Genomic DNA, 16,862 nt, shown 5'->3' with positions numbered 1-16,862 from the left:
CCTGCCTGCCAAACCTTTTCAGAGGAGGCATCTTATGCTCAGTCAGGAAGGAAGAGGGAGAGGCCTCCTCCTCCAACTCAGGTTCCTCCCATTCAGGTCCTCCTCCTCCAACTCAGGTTCCTCCCATTCAGGTCCTCCTCCTCCAACTCAGGTTCCTCCCATTCAGGTCCTCCTCCTCCAACTCAGGTTCCTCCCATTCAGGTCCTCCTCCTCCAACTCAGGTTCCTCCCATTCAGGTCCTCCTCCTCCAACTCAGGTTCCTCCCATTCAGGTCCTCCTCCTCCAACTCAGGTTCCTCCCATTCAGGTCCTCCTCCTCCAACTCAGGTTCCTCCCATTCAGGTCCTCCTCCTCCAACTCAGGTTCCTCCCATTCAGGCCCCATTTATAGAGCAAAACCAAGATCAGATGGGAAGTGAAAATAATTGACAGAACAGCCACTGATGAAGCATTTATATTAATTAGTCAAGATTGCATCGTACTTAAACTTTCATCACTTCAAATAATTTTTATTAACTGGCCAATCACATCAAATTTAATCACATCACATAAATTCCGAATTACAAAGCCAAATTTTGAATTTTGTTGGGGGGACCCATATTTCAAGATCCGAAGGGGAATTCTGATCTTCTTCTTGCTGCTGTGTTAATGTCCAAATCAGTCCAAATCAGTCCAGACAGAGCTCATAATTCTATCCCATCTTATCTTGCTGTTTCCACATCACATCTTGTTCATATATTTTCTCTTTTTTCTTTATGATCTCTTCTGATAGTCTCCTTAAGCCAATAAACACCAATAGTAATAATAACCCTGTGTGAATTTTCCGTTCTTCCAATCCTCAAATCAAGATGGTTTCCATATATCATCTCCTTCATAGATAACATCGCTCTTTCCATCATAATCTTGCAAAACTGTCGCTCTTAAGTCCCACTGAGGAGTTTAATCCACAATATATAAACAGCTTTGTTTCTCTCTTTCTCCTCCCAGACTCAAGACCTCCGACAGAGCTTCCCAATATGGCGACGGCATTTTTAACTGCGTCATTCCAAAGCTCTTATACATTCCACGCTCTTCTTAAAACATGCTTTGGTTCAAAAGTTTATCTCCACACAGCCTTAAATCCACAGCTTAAGTCCTTAAAACAACATTTCTGACTCATAAGGGGAGGGGATTCTTGTTTAATCACATAAGAAAAGAAAGTTTTTTCCCCTCCCCCATCAGTCATTTGTCGTACCGTGTCTTGGCGTATCTTCTCATGATTATTCTTGTTTTGTTTTATCAGAGATCTCTTCTGTCAGCAGTCTTTACTCCCCCTTCTTCCTTGAGATATGTGCAATTTGCCTCATCCAAATTGTTTCTTTTGAAGTTCTTGCAGCTAGTGGCGCGAATCAGGGACGGCGTCCAGGAGTGCCAAAATCCCACAGGAGGGCTTTGTGCCTAGTGCCCCCATCCCCACAAATTCGGAGGTGGTATAGGGCACAGAGGGCAAGGGCCGCCCCCCCCACCATCCTGGGGGGGTTAGGGAGGCTAATTACCCCCATCATAGCCTCCAAATTACCTCGTGTGGGTTGGAGAGATGTTATTGTCAGCCATCTTCCGATGCGCCCCCTAGTGGCCCCCCAAACTTTCATCACTTCAAATTGGTGGAAACTTTCATTGTTATTATGATTCAACTTGTAGCATTCCAATGAAGGGTGCTATATAAATTTAAGCTGGGAGGAGCCTCTGGCTTAACTCATTTTATTATTCTTACTAATATTAATAAGTAATAAAATATGAATTTGGGGGAGGGGAATACATTACATTAGTGTCCAGTCATTGCATTTCTATAGGATTTTTCATTTCAATCAATCAAATCTTTATTACAGTAGTAGACCAGCATCAGTAGAGTGGGGTACAATCATTTTCAGTCTGTAAAACGTTTCGGAAAACAAAAAAGTATTTAACACAAAGTATATATAAAAGTCTAAAAGACGCTAAAAGAAGGGTTTGGGAGCATTAAACGGATGTGGAAGAGCATAAAAGGTTAGTATATAAAGACTATGGCCACCAATTTACAGAGCACTCTGATATGAGTGTTCATTAAATCTAGCATAATAATAGTAATGAAAAGGTGTTGCAATGGAGGAGTGCAGGGAAAAGAAAACTCCTTGCACTCATTCTTTCTTGCTAAAGAATTAAAAGATTTCTCCGCTTTTCTCCTTCTTTTTCCCTTGGATGGTGTGTTCAGCGGTCACCCTCAGGGGAAACAGGCCCCCCCCCTTAGATGAAATGGACTGATCGGAACCTGGCTGTGAGATCGGCTCAGAATCCCAACCTCACTTTGCAGTTGAGGCAAACAGCCTTTTGGTGGTTTCTCTGCAACTGAATCAGAAAAAAATGTTATTAGACACCGAAAAAGCAAAGTCTGAAGACTGATGTCTGGGGAAATGGTGAGGGGACCAACAGGAAACTGCTAAGGGAGTTTTGAGTCCTTTTATTCTGTTGCAGTTGCAGAGAAAGGAGGGTGGGGGTCCGCCCCAGGTGTCATCACTGAGGGGGGTGGGAAAAGGACATAAAGCCGAGTTTAAAATAAAAATAAAAATTGGGCTCACCAAATCTTTTAGTTGAGTCAAAAAACGTGGCTGGCACTGGGCGCCACACCGCGGGGGCTGGCACTTACCGGGGGGGGGGCTGCAGAGTGCCTGATCCACGCATCTCTCCTGGGGGTGACGTGGTGGCTTGGGCCCCTGCAGGCTGGGCGCTGCCTGAAACAGAAGCGTGGGGCTTGCGTCTGCCCCCTGCCTCTCCCTCAGCCACCCTACAGCTGGGGGGGAGGCAGAGGATAGGCTCCAGAAAGCCCACAGGACCCCCGCGTTGAACCAGGCACCCAAGCAGCTGGCTATGCCGCTGTTCTGTTGTTTGAATTATGGGTGCCTTGAGAGTGAATGTGCTGTGCTTGCTGCCCCACTTGTCCTGATGGACCAGCCCCCCATGGCGCCAGGGCTGTAGGGCTTCCCTGGCTAGCGACTCAATGTGGGCAGGAGAGTTTGCCTTCTGGGTTCCTCTCTCATTTTGGGATGCTCTCTTTCTCCCCTCTCCCCACCACCACCTCTGGGGTCCTGTCTCTGCTAGCAGTCAGCCATTGAGGAGGACATTCTCAATGTCAAGGAGGACGAAGGAAAAGGCAAGGAGGAGACCGCAAGACGGCTGGATCTCCTCAGCCCTGACTGGGTAGGTGGCCGTGGCCTAAGCGGTGATTGGCAGAAGGGGAGGGGGGCATATCAATCGTAGGATGAGACTGTTGTTTCAGTTATGGGTGCCTTGAGTTTTAATGTTTGGTTGCGTTTTTTAATTGCTCGTTTTTTGCATCTTTTCCTTGCAGGTTCCAAGTATGTCACCATTTTCTAGTGTTTCCTCCCTGTCTTCCCTCGATTCCTTTTGGGATTCCATCAATGAGGTACGTAGCAGACAGAGCAGGAGGGAAGCCCTGCTGAGCTGGAGAACCCTGAGGCTGGGGAGGAGGAGGAGGAGGAGGAGGAAGCCGGCTGGCCGGTCAGGCCACCTTCTGGACTGGTCATGAGCAAGGGGGCAGGCAGGCAGGCAGGCAGGCAGGCAGGGGGCTGCTAAGGGTATGCTTGCTGCCCTACTTGTCCTGATGGACCAGCCCCCCATGGCGCCAGGGCTGTAGGGCTTCCCTGGCTAGGGGCTCTATGTGGGTTCCTGTCTCATTCTGGGCTGCTCTCTTTCTCCCCTCTCCCCACCACCAATGCCACCACCTCTGGGGTCCTGTCTCTGCCAGCAGTCAGCCTCTGAAGTGGCTCTCAAGGAGGAAGAGCCACAGGAAGAACTAGCGAGCCCCCCAGAGGAGGACGGGGAAGACCAGGAGGACGGGGAGGCCCTTGATTTGCCGTGCCCCCCACCTGGAGGCAAGCGTAATCGAGGTAAGATGAAACATACATTCATTCATGACATATGAAAAGCATCCTTCAGATGTCTTCTAAAAGTCCGATATCGACTCAATGCGGGCAGGAGAGTTTGGCTTCTGGGTTCCTGCCTGTCTCATTTTGGGCTGCTCTCTTTCTCCCCTCTCCCCCCCCCCCACCACTGCCACCACTTCTGGGCTGGTTCCTCCATCCTGTCCAGGCCAACAGTCATCCTCTGAGGATGAAATATCCCATGATAAAGTGACAGAGGAGGAGGGAAGCCAGAGTGGCCAGAGAGACCCTTGTAGTGTCAGGCCGAGTTGCAGAGGGTTCTGGGATGTCTGTCCCCTCTTCCCAGCGCTGCTGACAGCCCTCTTCCTCCGCAGTTCCCCGAAATGGATATCGGTCCAGACAGCTCCCTGAGCTTAGACCACGAAGCCGAAGAGAGCGACACCTTCTGGGACTCTGTAGACCTCAAGGAGGGATGTGGCAGACAGAGGAGGCAACCTGTAAAGAGCTGTTAACAGAAGCAGAAGATCAGTTAAAGTTGAAAAAGTTTGAGTATATCAGAGATTTACTAACAGATTGGTTACAGTATTATCAATTAAATGATGTTTTCAAACTTGATTAAGAAATATGTCTTAAAACGGAGATAACAAAATTCGAAAGAGATCTGTTGGGAAATACGGTAATGTGAAATTGCTATCTAAAATGTATAAATTGATTTTAGAATGGTATACTAACGATGAAGAAGTTATATCTGTAATGATACACTGGGCAAGAGATTTTGGTTATAGTTTTCACAATGGGAATAGTTATGGAAGAAATTTACAGCTTGCTGTACGTTGAAGGAAAGTTACATGAAAATAATGAATTGTTGGTACCCGGCAGCCAGTAAACTAGCAAAAATGTACAGAACAGGTTGAAACATGTGTTGGAAATGTAAGAAGAAGGAAGGTACATTTTATTACATGTGATGGACATGTGGGGTGGTGAAAGAATTCTGGGAAATGAGATATAATGAAATGAAAAAAAATGTTTGAGATAACTTTTGTTAAAAAAACCAGAAGCTTTATTATTAGGGATGACAGGTGCTGAACTACCAAGAGATAAGAAAAGACTGTTTATGGATGTGGTGACAGCAACATGGATGCTCCTAGCCCAGAGGTGGAAAGAAGACAAAGGACTGACCAGAGAAGAAGGGCAGACCAAATGGACGGAGTAGGCGGAAATGGTAAAGCTTAAGTGGTAAAGCAATCAGGAAGATCATATTTTTACAAGGGACTGGGATGATTTATTTTTTAAAAATATATAATTTTTAATTATTTTTTTAACATATCGTTTTCAATGGTAATTAAACATCCTTTTACATCTTATTCAAATTTTTGACTTCCATCAATCCTGTCTGAACTGGAATGATTTTGTAACCTTTTTGGGAGACCACAGTAAGCAGTTGAAAAAAGCAGCAGTTATATAACCAACACTTGCAAAGCAATGTGAACTTTGGAAATTGTGGATATATACTAGATAGATTAAGGGACGCGGGTGGCGCTGTGGGTTAAAGCCTCAGCGCCTAGGGCTTGCCGATGGAAAGGTCGGCAGTTCGAATCCCCGCGGCGGGGTGCGCTCCCGTCGTTCGGTCCCAGCGCCTGCCAACCTAGCAGTTCGAAAGCACCCCCGGGGGCAAGTAGATAAATAGGTACCGCTTACCAGCGGGAAGGTAAACGGCGTTCCGTGTGCTGCGCTGGCTCGCCAGATGCAGCTTTGTCACGCTGGCCACGTGACCCGGAAGTGTCTCCGGACAGCGCTGGCCCCCGGCCAATAGATGTGAGATGGGCGCACAAACCCCAGAGTCTGTCAAGACTGGCCCGTTCGGGCAGGGGTACCTTTACTAGATAGATTACAATGAAAGATTCAGGAACGCTGTCTATCTATCTATCTATCTATTATCTATCTATCTATCTATCTATCTATCTATCTATCTATAAAAAGGAGTAATAAAAACAAACATCAAGAAAGGAGAGGTGGGGAGGCAAAAAGAAATTATGTATTTTTACAAATTGTATAAGAAGAAAGGTGTTTTGGAATATCTATGGAGACTTTATTAAATTTAATTTTTAAAAAATATATTTTTATTAAGGAACCATCCAGATTCTTAGGAAGTTGAGGTAATTTGAGTTTGTTTTATTATTTTAACTTTTTGTATGTTCTGAAGTAAGTTTGTAAACTTTTTTATGATTCTCCTGCCTTATCTTTACGTAAAGCGCTTTGGGAGTTATTGGCCTAACCGTGTGATACGTGGATTTTATGAAACAAATGAAATGAGTAAGTAAGGAAGGAAGGAAGGAGTAAATACTAATAAATAAATGGATAAAGAATAATAAAACTGCTAGAATGCTAGCCTGGTGCAACGGTCTTGGCGCCTCAATGTGCCTGCTCTTTCTTACATATATTGCCCCCACCTCACTGAACCACCCTTGAAACCAATGCTAACTATCCCAGAGTATTCTGTGGGGGACCTAGGTGTGGGGAATAACCAGTGAGCTGGAGTCTCAAGCCGATGTTTTTAAAATAACAATAAAGATTTGTTTTAAAACCAGGTAGTATAATACAAGTGGAGAAACTTAGGTTACTTCAGTAATAATACGCTAGTTCACTTCAATTCGTTTTCACAGGTTTCAGCTTTATAGTTTGGTTCCTTTCTAAGGCGGTACTTTCCTTCAGTTAAAGGTAAAGGGACCCCTAACAGTGAAGTCCAGTCGCGGACGACTCTGGGGTTGCGGCACTCATCTCGCTTTATTGGCCGAGGGAGCCAGCGTTTGTCCGCAGGTCATGTGGCCAGCATGACTAAGCCGCTTCTGGCGAACCAGAGCAGCACACGCAAACGCCGTTTACCTTCCCACTGGAGCGGTACCTATTTATCTCCTTGCACTTTGATGTTCTTTCAAACTGCTAGGTTGGCAGGAGCAGGGACCAAGCAACGGGAGCTCACCCCGTCGCGGGGATTCGAACCGCCGACCTAGGCAAGCCCTAGGCTCTTTGGTTTAGACCACAGCACCACCCGCGCCCCTCTTTTCCTTCAGTTACCCACCCCTTTAACAAATCCAGCTCCTGAGGGACTTACAGTAGCAGTCTTAAGGGTTCACCACACACCCCCTTCCTTCACTGGGTTTTGGAGGTCTATTCTTTCCTCAGAAGAGTCTCTCCCCTCCAGACGAGTTTGAGACCTAAGTAGACCTCAGCTCCTACTTCTGTCTCAGCCTCAGTCTCCCAGCAAGATCTGGTCCTATTACTCCCGCAGGACACTACACTCAGTCCTTCACTGTACAGTGGAGTGGACCTTTTCTCCAGAACCAACTCTGCCTCCTCAACACTCTTTGTATATCAACCTGACTCCTATCCTATCTCCCTACCTAACTCCCAACCTCCTTTCTCAACCAGCTCAACTCAACCAACCACACCACCCTCAACAGCCCAACTCCCTGTCTCCCTCCAACGCCTCTCTTTTTAAACTCTCCCTCCTGGAACCACAGCCAATCAGAGGCTGCCATTCTTTCACCATTTTCTGGCAGGAGAAAAAAGTAAAAAAGAAATACTTATGGAACCAACTTTTCCGTCACACCTGGCTTCTGCACACGCAATTGTTTACAAGTAGAGAAGTTTCTGCTCAAAGACGAGGAGCAAGTTGGCTCCATGTGCAACAGAAGCTCTCCTTCCGCAGAACATGTCGAAGGGGAAGGGAGAGTCGAAAGTTCAAAGCAACATTTCTCCCCTCAACCAACCCCAGAGAGCTCCCCTCTGTTGGAGAAGCCTTTCAAAGATGGGGTGGAAATTCACTTGTAGTGGCTTTGAAGCCACCAAGGCGCTACTTCCCTTCCAGGGGAGAACCAGAAGGGAGCGGCAGGAATCAAGCAGCCCAGACCCACCCAAAGTGGCCAGAGAAAACCCTCCCCATCGCAGGCTCCACCAGTCTCTGTCTCTAGCAGCCGCCAAGAACCAAAATCCCACCACCAGGTATCCCATTCACAGTACTGAGGATTCTCAGCATTCTCCATTTATTCCTTCATATTTATTTACTTGTTGAATCTATATACCGCCCTATGCCCGGAGGCCTCAGCGTGGTTCAGAGAACAAAATCAAAATATAAAACCACAATATATATAATCAAAATAAAAAACTACTACCCAATAACAGCCTCTGCCCTCCCCAAAAAACCCTACATTTTAAAAGGACTTAGGATGCCTGGGATTCAAGGCTGGGACTTCTTCATCTGGCTGTTGTCCATCCCTGACTCTCCCACCTCTTCTTAAAACCCCCCAATGAATCATAGAATGGGAGACTTGGAAAGGGACCCCAAGGTCCTCTAGTCCAACCCTCTGCGATGCTGGAATCTCAGCTAAAGAATCCCAACAGATGGCCATCCAAACTCTGCTTCAAAACGTCCAAGGAAGGAGAGTCCATGGTCGGATCCAGCTCCTTCTTTGTGGTCTTGAACAAAGTCCAGGCCAAACTTCCAACTTCCAAACACACCCCTTGACTTCTGTGCACCATGTTTTTCTCCAGCTCTGCACCTGCCGCCTGAGCCATTCAAGACTCCATAAAGTTATTGTGATGAAACTTATTCCACTTGGAATAATCAAAATTATAGTCTTCTCATCTGGTGAAAGCTCAGGAGATATTTCTGTAGATTGCATGAGGCTCGGAAATCAACCGCAGCATGACAATATTAATTGCACTGTGTCTGGGGGGGGGGGAGTTGGTGCAGAGAATATTTCCTGTGATGCAGACAGACTGAGTCAAGATGCAGAGCTGGCGAAAGAGGGGTGTGCCTGTCTTGTGCTTCCTAGCTCTGAAGGTAGAGTTGAAAACCACCCAGATTGGGAAAGCCCACCCAGTCTGGTCTTGCAAGAGTCTTTGGGTTCTTCTGCTTTGTGTCTTTAGCAGGTAAGAGGAGGAGGAGGCAGAGCCAGAATGAGATCCCTGCTCCTTCTGTTGCTGCTTCTGCTGCTCATGATGCCCTTTGGAGTCTGCGGGAACCACAGGGCGAAATGCCCCTTGAATCTGGTCAGGGATCAAACGGATGCTCGCAATTACTACCGACCTGGACACTTTCTCATCAGTGGGATCATCTCTCCAAAACGCTTTCGTACAGAAACTGCATACGTCTTTTCTCAGACACCCTTCACCTGGACTAAAGCGTATGTACTTACATGCAGATGGTTTCGTGGTCCTCCAGTCCTTTTAATGGTTCCTATTTATCAAGGAAAGAGCCCCTCCTCAGGGCTGGGGAGCCAAGGGCTGGTGTTGCAGGTCTACCCTGCCCTGACCATTGGGCTTGCTGTTGGAGGAGCTGGGAGCTGGGGAGGGGTGTCTAGTCAAAGATTCTAGTAAAGGGGGGTGCTCATTCGTGTAGTTTCTGATCCAGAATATGGACAAAATTATAATTTTACCACACACTCAAGCCTGCAAGCCACCAGGCCCCATATGTAACTAAAAGGGGACTGAGGTATTTGGTGCTTCTCTTCCGTCAATAAAATTGTCTCTTATCTACCTTTGGTTCTTACTCATAAAACCATAGTAGAATAGAATCATAGAGTTGTAGAGATGGAAGGAACCTGAAGGAATCTCACCTGAAGCATCCATGACACATGGTCACCTTCGGAGAGAGTCTGTTCCACTGCTGAACAGCTCTGTGTGCTATTTGCATCAAAGCTCCGGTCATGGAGCAGAGACCTCCAAGTTTTTGTTCTATGCTAGACAGGAAAAGGTTTGATATTAATGCAAAAGGATAAATAAATACTAATCTTTGTGGATCATATAATGCTTCCTCCCCCCCCATTCATATGAATATAAGTTTCACTCTTTTTAAAGAATTCATTTATTGCAGGGGGGCAAATAGGTTCTTCTGGTACATGTTGTCTTTCCTGTTCACCATCCAAGAGATCAACCAGGATCTCAGGCTCTTACCCAACATCACCCTGGGCTACAACATCTATGAGAACTATTTCGATGCAAGGATGACTTCGGACGCCATGCTAGAGCTGCTTGCAGGCAGTGGATGCAATATTCCCAATTATCACTGTGGAGAACAGAATCACCTGCTGGCAGTTCTTGAAGGAGGCAACAGTTTCATCTCAAGAGTGATTTCAGCCTTGTCAGGCATCTACAAAATCCCACAGGTAAGTAGTGGGAGAGCATGGAGGGAAAGAGAATTTCAACTGCGTAAAATTCTATTTTCTCTTTGGAGGGGTCAAGTGGGGATATTTTTAAAAATGGGAAAATCCTGAGCTATGGATCCAACATCCCCTTTTCAAATCTGAGCCTTCACCAACTTGACACCTCCAGATGTTTCAGACTACAACTCCCATCAGCCTCAGCCAGCAGAGATTTAGATATCAGTCATTTCAGATGATTAAATACCCGTTATGCTGAAAGTAAAATAAATTGGTGATCTTTTGCTTTGCTTGCTAGATCAGTTATGGCTTCACTGCCCAGGTTCTCGAAGGTAAAACCCTGTTCCCTTTTGTCTACCGGATGACTCCCAAAGAGGAAAGTCAGTACCAGGGGATTGTTGAATTGCTCCTGTATTTTGGATGGACGTGGATTGGCCTTTTCACTCCAGACAATGACAGTGGAGAAAGATTTGAGAGCGCTGTGAAACCTCTGATGCTCAGCAAAGGGATCTGCATTGCTTTAACAAAAAGAGTACCAGAAAATGATATGGATCAATTTATCAGGCCTGGGGAACCTTTTTTCCTATGGAGACAAGTTGGGGTATTTTTTTACTATGTAACCAATGTAATGGGCATCCTTCTACCCCTGTCAATAAACGGTTTTTATGAGAAGGAAATAGGGGCAAAAGTCTGGATCACAACAACTTTGCTAGAAATCAGATCTGGCTTTAACATCCCACCAAATTTCTTCCAGTACCTCCATGGTTCTCTGTCCTTTGCAATTCAGACTGGAATAAGGAGCAGCAAAGGTGGCAAATATAAATCGCAGACCAATATTCTGGATTATTTGGATGAAGCATTTCAGTGTTCATATTCAAAGCATCTGTTGTCCGTGAAAGGAAGGATAAGATGCAGAGAGGAGGAGAAACTGCAGCCATTGCCCCAAGAGGAGCGTGACAGAGCCCTGTCTCTAGACAGCTATGTCACTTACATCAATGTTCAAGCTGTGGCTCAGGCCTTGCATGCTTCGCTTTCATCTAGATCCCAGAGGAGGCTGATGTTGGAGGAAGGAGAGCAATGGGGACCCCAAAGGCTACAGCCGTGGCAGGTATTTCCTTCCCCTTTTTGCAAACTGCAGTCCACACAGATGCTGATCTTGACGGGGATAGACCTATAAAATATCAGAGTTAGTATTAGTAATAGTAGCAGACCGCCCAACATATCTCTGATGAAAATAGGGACATCCCATTCCATAATGATAATCTTACTGTTTATAGCCAGGGCTACTTTCAGAGGGGAACTCGCTGGAACTCAGTTCTGGCACCTCTCAGGTGGGTGCCATTGCCGTTCTAAGAAGGAGGTGTTCATGGTGAGTTCCGGCAGCTTTTTTGCTAGAAATATATCACTGTTTATACCCCACACATCTTTTTGGGTTGCCTCAGCACTCTGGGCAGCTCCCAACATAAATAAATTAATACTAAAATATTAAACATTAAAAATATTATATTAAGTCTATATCCTCCAACATTTCTCCAATGAAAATAGGGACATTCTAAGGAAAAGTGGGACATTCCTTGTTTAAAAAATAATTATATATTTTTATTATTTTCTTCCTTAAACAATATTTTCAGCAATACAATAACAAACACAGAAACCTTTTGCTCTGCCAAGCATATGACTTCCCTTCAGCAGGTTTTCCGCTTTCAAGTCCTGTCTCGCAATTTAGTTCTTTAGCTTCCATTGCCCACATTGTAGGATATATTTCAATCCTGCTAGTGTCTTCAAATTTTTACAATTATTATTCAAATACACAATAAATGTACACCAATCCCTTTGAAATTTTTGATCAGCCTGTTCTCAAATCCTGCAGGTTAGTTTGGCCAGTTCTGCGAAGTCCATCATCTTTGCCTGCCACCATCCTCTTATCCACACTGAATATGTCATTAACTTGATGATATTGCAGCCACCCTGTAAGAAAATCCTTCAATTTGATCATATGGTTTAAGTTTAAAAGCTTTCTCGGTTTCCACCAAAGTGCCTTTATATGTGGCCCACCTTCCCTCCGTATTTAATTTTTGTACCGTCAGTACCTCAATAGGTGAGATCCACCATGGTGTTTTCCTTTCTAATAGGTTTTTATTTCTTTCTTTTTTAGATACTAATCACATGGTTCAGGAAACCTCTATGAACTTTCAATTTGTCATACCAAAGATAAGAATGCCACCCAAATCTGTTATCATAACCTTCCACATCTAAAATATCTGTATTCTCCATCGTTATCCATTCCTTTAACCAACAGATACAGGACACCTCATAATAGTGTTTCAAATCTGGCATGGCGAATCCACCTCTTTCTTTTTTAATCTATTAACAATTTATATTTCATCCTTGGCTTTTCCCCTGCCAGATGAATCTCAACACTACTTTTTGCCACTCTTTATATACACCTGTCCTTTGAACACTGGAATTGTTTGAAACAGGAATAACATCTTGGGTAATACATTCATTTTTACCACTGATATTCTACCAGAAAATGACAACTTTAATCTGCTCCATATTTCGAAGTCCCCCTTGATTTCCTTCCATGTGGATTCATAATTATCATTAAACAAATTAATATTTTTTGCTATTAACCAAATTCCAAGATATTTCACTTCCTTTTGCAACCATAATTTCTGATCTACATTGCAATTCTGTGACCATATTCTTCACTAACAGTTTAGTTTTACCTTTATTGAGCTTAAATCCTGCTACTTGCCCAAATTATACTCCTTTACTCCAATCTTTATCCCTCTCACGTATGACAATTCTCTCAAATTCTTAGTTCATACCTCCAGGACCGTTATAAATATCAATGGTGACAACGGGCACCCCCTGTCTAGTGCCTTTAGTTATATCAAACTTTTACTGATAAGTGTTGTTCAGTATCAATTTCACCTTTTGCTCTGTTTTATTTGATCCCAGAATGTCCCGCTTTTCCAAAGTGAAAAAAGAAAAGTGGGAGTAGAACTGAGATATCCATCTTGGCTTCCAGGTTTCTTAATGCTGGCGCTTTCCCCTGTCATTCCAGCTTCACCCTTTCTTAAGAGAAATCCGGTGTCTGAATACTTCCAGAGGCAGGCTGTGCTTGGATGAAAACTGGGAGCTGCCAGCAGACTTCGATATTATGAACTGGGCCATCTATCCCAATAAGTCTCGTGACCTTGTGAAAATTGGGAATATACGGAGAGAGACGTCTGCTGGCATAAAGTTCACCATTAACCCAGAAGCCATTCAGTGGAACAAGAAATTCAATAAGGTAGGGTAAATCACAAAGGGAGAAGGCTAGGAGATGCTTATTATGTTTTTCCTTAAACAACCGCTGAAAAATGACCATATCAGGTTGACCAACAGTGTCTTGACCGTCAATAACAGCTGCAACCACCACTCCTACTTTAACCGAATCTTTAACCAAATGGACTACGTAGATAAGAAGAAAAGGGAAAGCCCCTAGTAAAAGTGAACTATTGGGCTTTCATGCATGCAGAAATATAGAAAGCAATTTATTTTAGAAATGATAATTACTGATTTATTGTGGATTTTTTAATTTGTGGAGTAAGCTCACTTGTAGATGTTGCAAATGTTAAACTATTGTATGTGCAGGAATTGAGAAGTGCACAGTTTTTGATGAAGGATGATAATTTATTTTAAAAATTGCCTATTGTAATATAAGGCTAACGTTAAGAAATGGCACATGAACTAGAAATAACTAAGGAAATAGATCAGCAACAAGAGGAAACCTTGCATGCCTCAAGAACAGAGAGAGGGAAACCAATATTTGGAAAAGTCATATTAAATTTATCTAAATTAGTGGTTGAGAGATTATCAGAATCCTGAACTTTGGGGAAATCACATTTCAGACTCCATTGCCATTTTCTCTGAAGATTTATTAAGAAGGGAATCAGGTAAATGGAGAAGAGGAAACAGAGTTCTGTGATGCAAACCTCAGTTGTCCTGAACGAATTATGAAGAACAAGATATTCTGGTCACCCCAATGGTCAGTGGGGGGTTGAAAGGACCCTGATGAGGGAGTCAAAGGCTGTAGTCCAGAGATCCGGTTGAATTCACTCTATGAGTGAGTTACATATAAACAAATACTCCTAACTGTTCCTCTTTCTTGCACCTTCTTGTCTTTCTGGTTAGGCCGTGCCTCGTTCCAGGTGTAATGAGAAATGTCGACCGGGATATGCCAAGGTGGTTCTAGAAGGAAAGCCCATTTGCTGCTACGCTTGCGCTCAGTGTGCGGAAGGGACCTTCTCCGCCCAGGAAGGTGGGTGACGCCAAGGGGGAAGGCATTTCTGGAGAGAGTAAACACAGGGCAGTAATCCAGTCTCAAACACTTTTTGTGAGATTTCTGCAGACATTGGGGAATGTGGCTCCTTCCTCAACGTCTTTACAATCACCTTCATTACATCCTGGAAGAGAGTTGAAAGGAATGACCATAAGGAAGAAATCTCTAGGATTTCTTCAAAATGTAATCGAGTTCAGATCATTAGGGATGTAAGTGATGTTGCAGCCACTCTTTTTCTCTTCCCCAGATGCAGAACATTGCACCAAATGCTCAGAAGATCACCATTCAAACAAGGACAGAGATCATTGTGTCCCCAAGATTATCATCTTCCTGTCTTATGAAGAATATTTGGGAATGGTGTTAGCTTCCGTTGCCCTCTTCTTATCTATAACAGCAGGCATTGTGTTGAGAATCTTCATTAAATACAAGGAAACTCCCATAGTCAAAGCCAACAACCGGGACCTCTCCTACATGCTGCTCGTCTCCCTCCTGCTTTCCTTTTTGTCCTCCTTCCTCTTCATCGGGCGCCCAAGGAAAGAGACCTGCTTTCTCCGACAAACGGCCTTTAGCATCATCTTCTCAGTTGCTGTTTCTTCTGTCTTGGCAAAGACCATCACGGTGGTGCTGGCCTTCCTGGCCACAAAACCCGGGAACAGGGTGAGGAGATGGCTGGGCAAGAGTCTGGCCAACTCCATTGTCATCTCCTGTTCTGGGGGGCAAGTTCTCATCTGCACCATCTGGCTGGGCTCTTCTCCCCCATTCCCAGAGCCCGACATGCACTCCCAGGTGGAAGAGATCGTCCTGCAATGCAACGAAGGGTCTGTGGCCATGTTTTACGTTGCCCTCGGCTACCTGGGCTTCTTGGCTGCCACCTGCTTCACGGTGGCTTTCCTAGCCAGGAAGCTGCCTGGCTCCTTCAACGAAGCCAAGCTGATCACCTTCAGCATGCTGGTCTTCTGCAGTGTTTGGGTGTCTTTTGTGCCCACCTACCTCAGCACCAAGGGCAAGTACATGGTGGCCGTGCAGATCTTCTCTATGTTGGCCTCCAGTGCTGGGCTTCTTGGCTGCATCTTCCTTCCCAAGTGCTACATGATTGTGCTGAGGCCTGATCTGAACACAAAGGAGCACCTGACAACCAGAAATTAAAGGGACACCTGATTCTTAAAACATTCCATGTTCCTGATGTCCAGAAGTGCATAAAGGAAACACACCTGCTCATCCATGTTGCTCCTTCTCCACCTCTGAAAGAAATTATGTTCATTCTTAGCCCAACTTTTATGTAGTTCTGTTCACATAAACAGGAAGATGGGAGGAAATGTTTTGCTACCTTGCTTTGCCAAGGACTACAATGAGTCCTGGTCTACTTTCCGTAGTTTGTAAACTATTATCTTTTAATAATTTTGTGATTTGGGAACTTATATTTCTCTCACAACAAGATAGTCTAGAGGGAGATAGGAGTTAGGTTTTTTTGTCTGTTTGCTTTGCTATTAACCATATCAATTCTGATATTCAACAATACTTTCTAGTTATGTCATTTCTAGACATTCAAATACCTGTGCTCCCTTTTCTACAGATATGCTGTATCATTCAGAAGTTCACATCATTTTGTTCTCCTAAACTTTGTATATTAATAAATTGAGAAATTCATTTAAGTTCTCTTCTATAGTTTGTTGGTTTAATTTCTGTATTGTGTAAGCTCTGCTCCCTGTTCCAAAGAGTAGCAACTGACCTTAGCCAAGTCTTGACTGGAGTACAATGGATTTTATTGTGTTGTCCAGGATATGACACATTGTGCACTGATGTTGAGTGGATCACCAGATTACGAGTGAGCCAGCAACAAGTTCAGCATTGGAGGGAAGCAATGAGACGATGCCAGATAGTTGTATTCCTTGCCTGCCAAACCTTTTCAGAGGAGGCATCTTATGCTCAGTCAGGAAGGAAGAGTGAGAGGCCTCCTCCTCCAACTCAGGTTCCTCCCATTCAGGTCCTCATTTATAGAGCAAAACCAAGATCAGATGGGCAAGTAAAAATAATTGAGAGAACAGCCACTGATTAAGCAGTTAGATTCATTAGCCAAGATTGCATCCTACTTAGACTTTCATCTCTCCAGACTAGTGGAAAGCTTACTAAGCACTTATTCTTATAGCAATTCAACCTGTAGCAATCCAATGAAGGCTCCTATATAAATTTAATAATTAAAGGTCCAGAGAAAGCTGACTGGGTTATTTATGTTTGCAACCACAGCAGCTAGAACTTTATTTGCACAGAAGTGGAAAGAGGGAGGATTGGATTTTGAAACTGGGGAAATATGTTGAAATGGTGAAATTACCTGCTGAACATGAGGACGAATCTTTTCAGGAAGAATGGAGACCATTGATATCTTATTTGTCAAAGTATCATCCATTTGTTGTTGTTTAGTCGTTTAGTCGTGTCTGACTCTTCGTGACTCCATGGAC

The 16,862-nt window shown here is 44.3% G+C and overlaps 2 protein-coding genes and 2 long non-coding RNA genes across 5 annotated transcripts in view; 3 read left to right on the top strand and 1 right to left on the bottom strand.

Moving 5' to 3' along the window:
• LOC309522825 (vomeronasal type-2 receptor 26-like) overlaps window positions 1–16,862 on the top strand; it is a 49,927-nt gene that overhangs the window by 22,004 nt on the left and 11,061 nt on the right. The window lies entirely within an intron of this gene.
• Window positions 2–5,876, top strand: LOC309523078. 2 transcript variants are annotated; one of them, XR_014215222.1, is made up of 4 exons: window positions 2–131; window positions 377–2,430; window positions 3,116–5,415; window positions 5,784–5,876. It is a non-coding gene; the product is annotated as an uncharacterized lncRNA (long non-coding RNA). The 2 variants fall into 2 exon arrangements; XR_014215223.1 differs by having other exon boundaries at window positions 2–2,430.
• Window positions 8,875–16,705, top strand: LOC309523058 (vomeronasal type-2 receptor 26-like; the record flags this gene model as incomplete). Its single annotated transcript, XM_082206841.1, has 6 exons — window positions 8,875–9,101; window positions 9,791–10,082; window positions 10,375–11,184; window positions 13,147–13,374; window positions 14,259–14,385; window positions 14,654–16,705. The coding sequence occupies 6 exons, from the start codon at window positions 8,875–8,877 to the stop codon at window positions 15,550–15,552; spliced, it is 2,583 nt and encodes an 860-aa protein (XP_082062967.1). The 3' UTR covers window positions 15,553–16,705.
• LOC309523115 lies at window positions 11,068–13,176 on the bottom strand. Its single transcript, XR_014215264.1, has 2 exons — window positions 11,345–13,176; window positions 11,068–11,247 (listed from the first exon to the last, which is right to left on the bottom strand). It is a non-coding gene; the product is annotated as an uncharacterized lncRNA (long non-coding RNA).

This window comes from Podarcis vaucheri (genome assembly GCF_965113315.1).
Source record: "Podarcis vaucheri genome assembly, chromosome: 18".
Classification (NCBI taxonomy): Eukaryota; Metazoa; Chordata; class Lepidosauria; order Squamata; family Lacertidae; genus Podarcis; species Podarcis vaucheri.
Note: the sequence above shows the minus strand (reverse complement) of the source record. Positions and strands in the feature narration are given on the sequence as shown.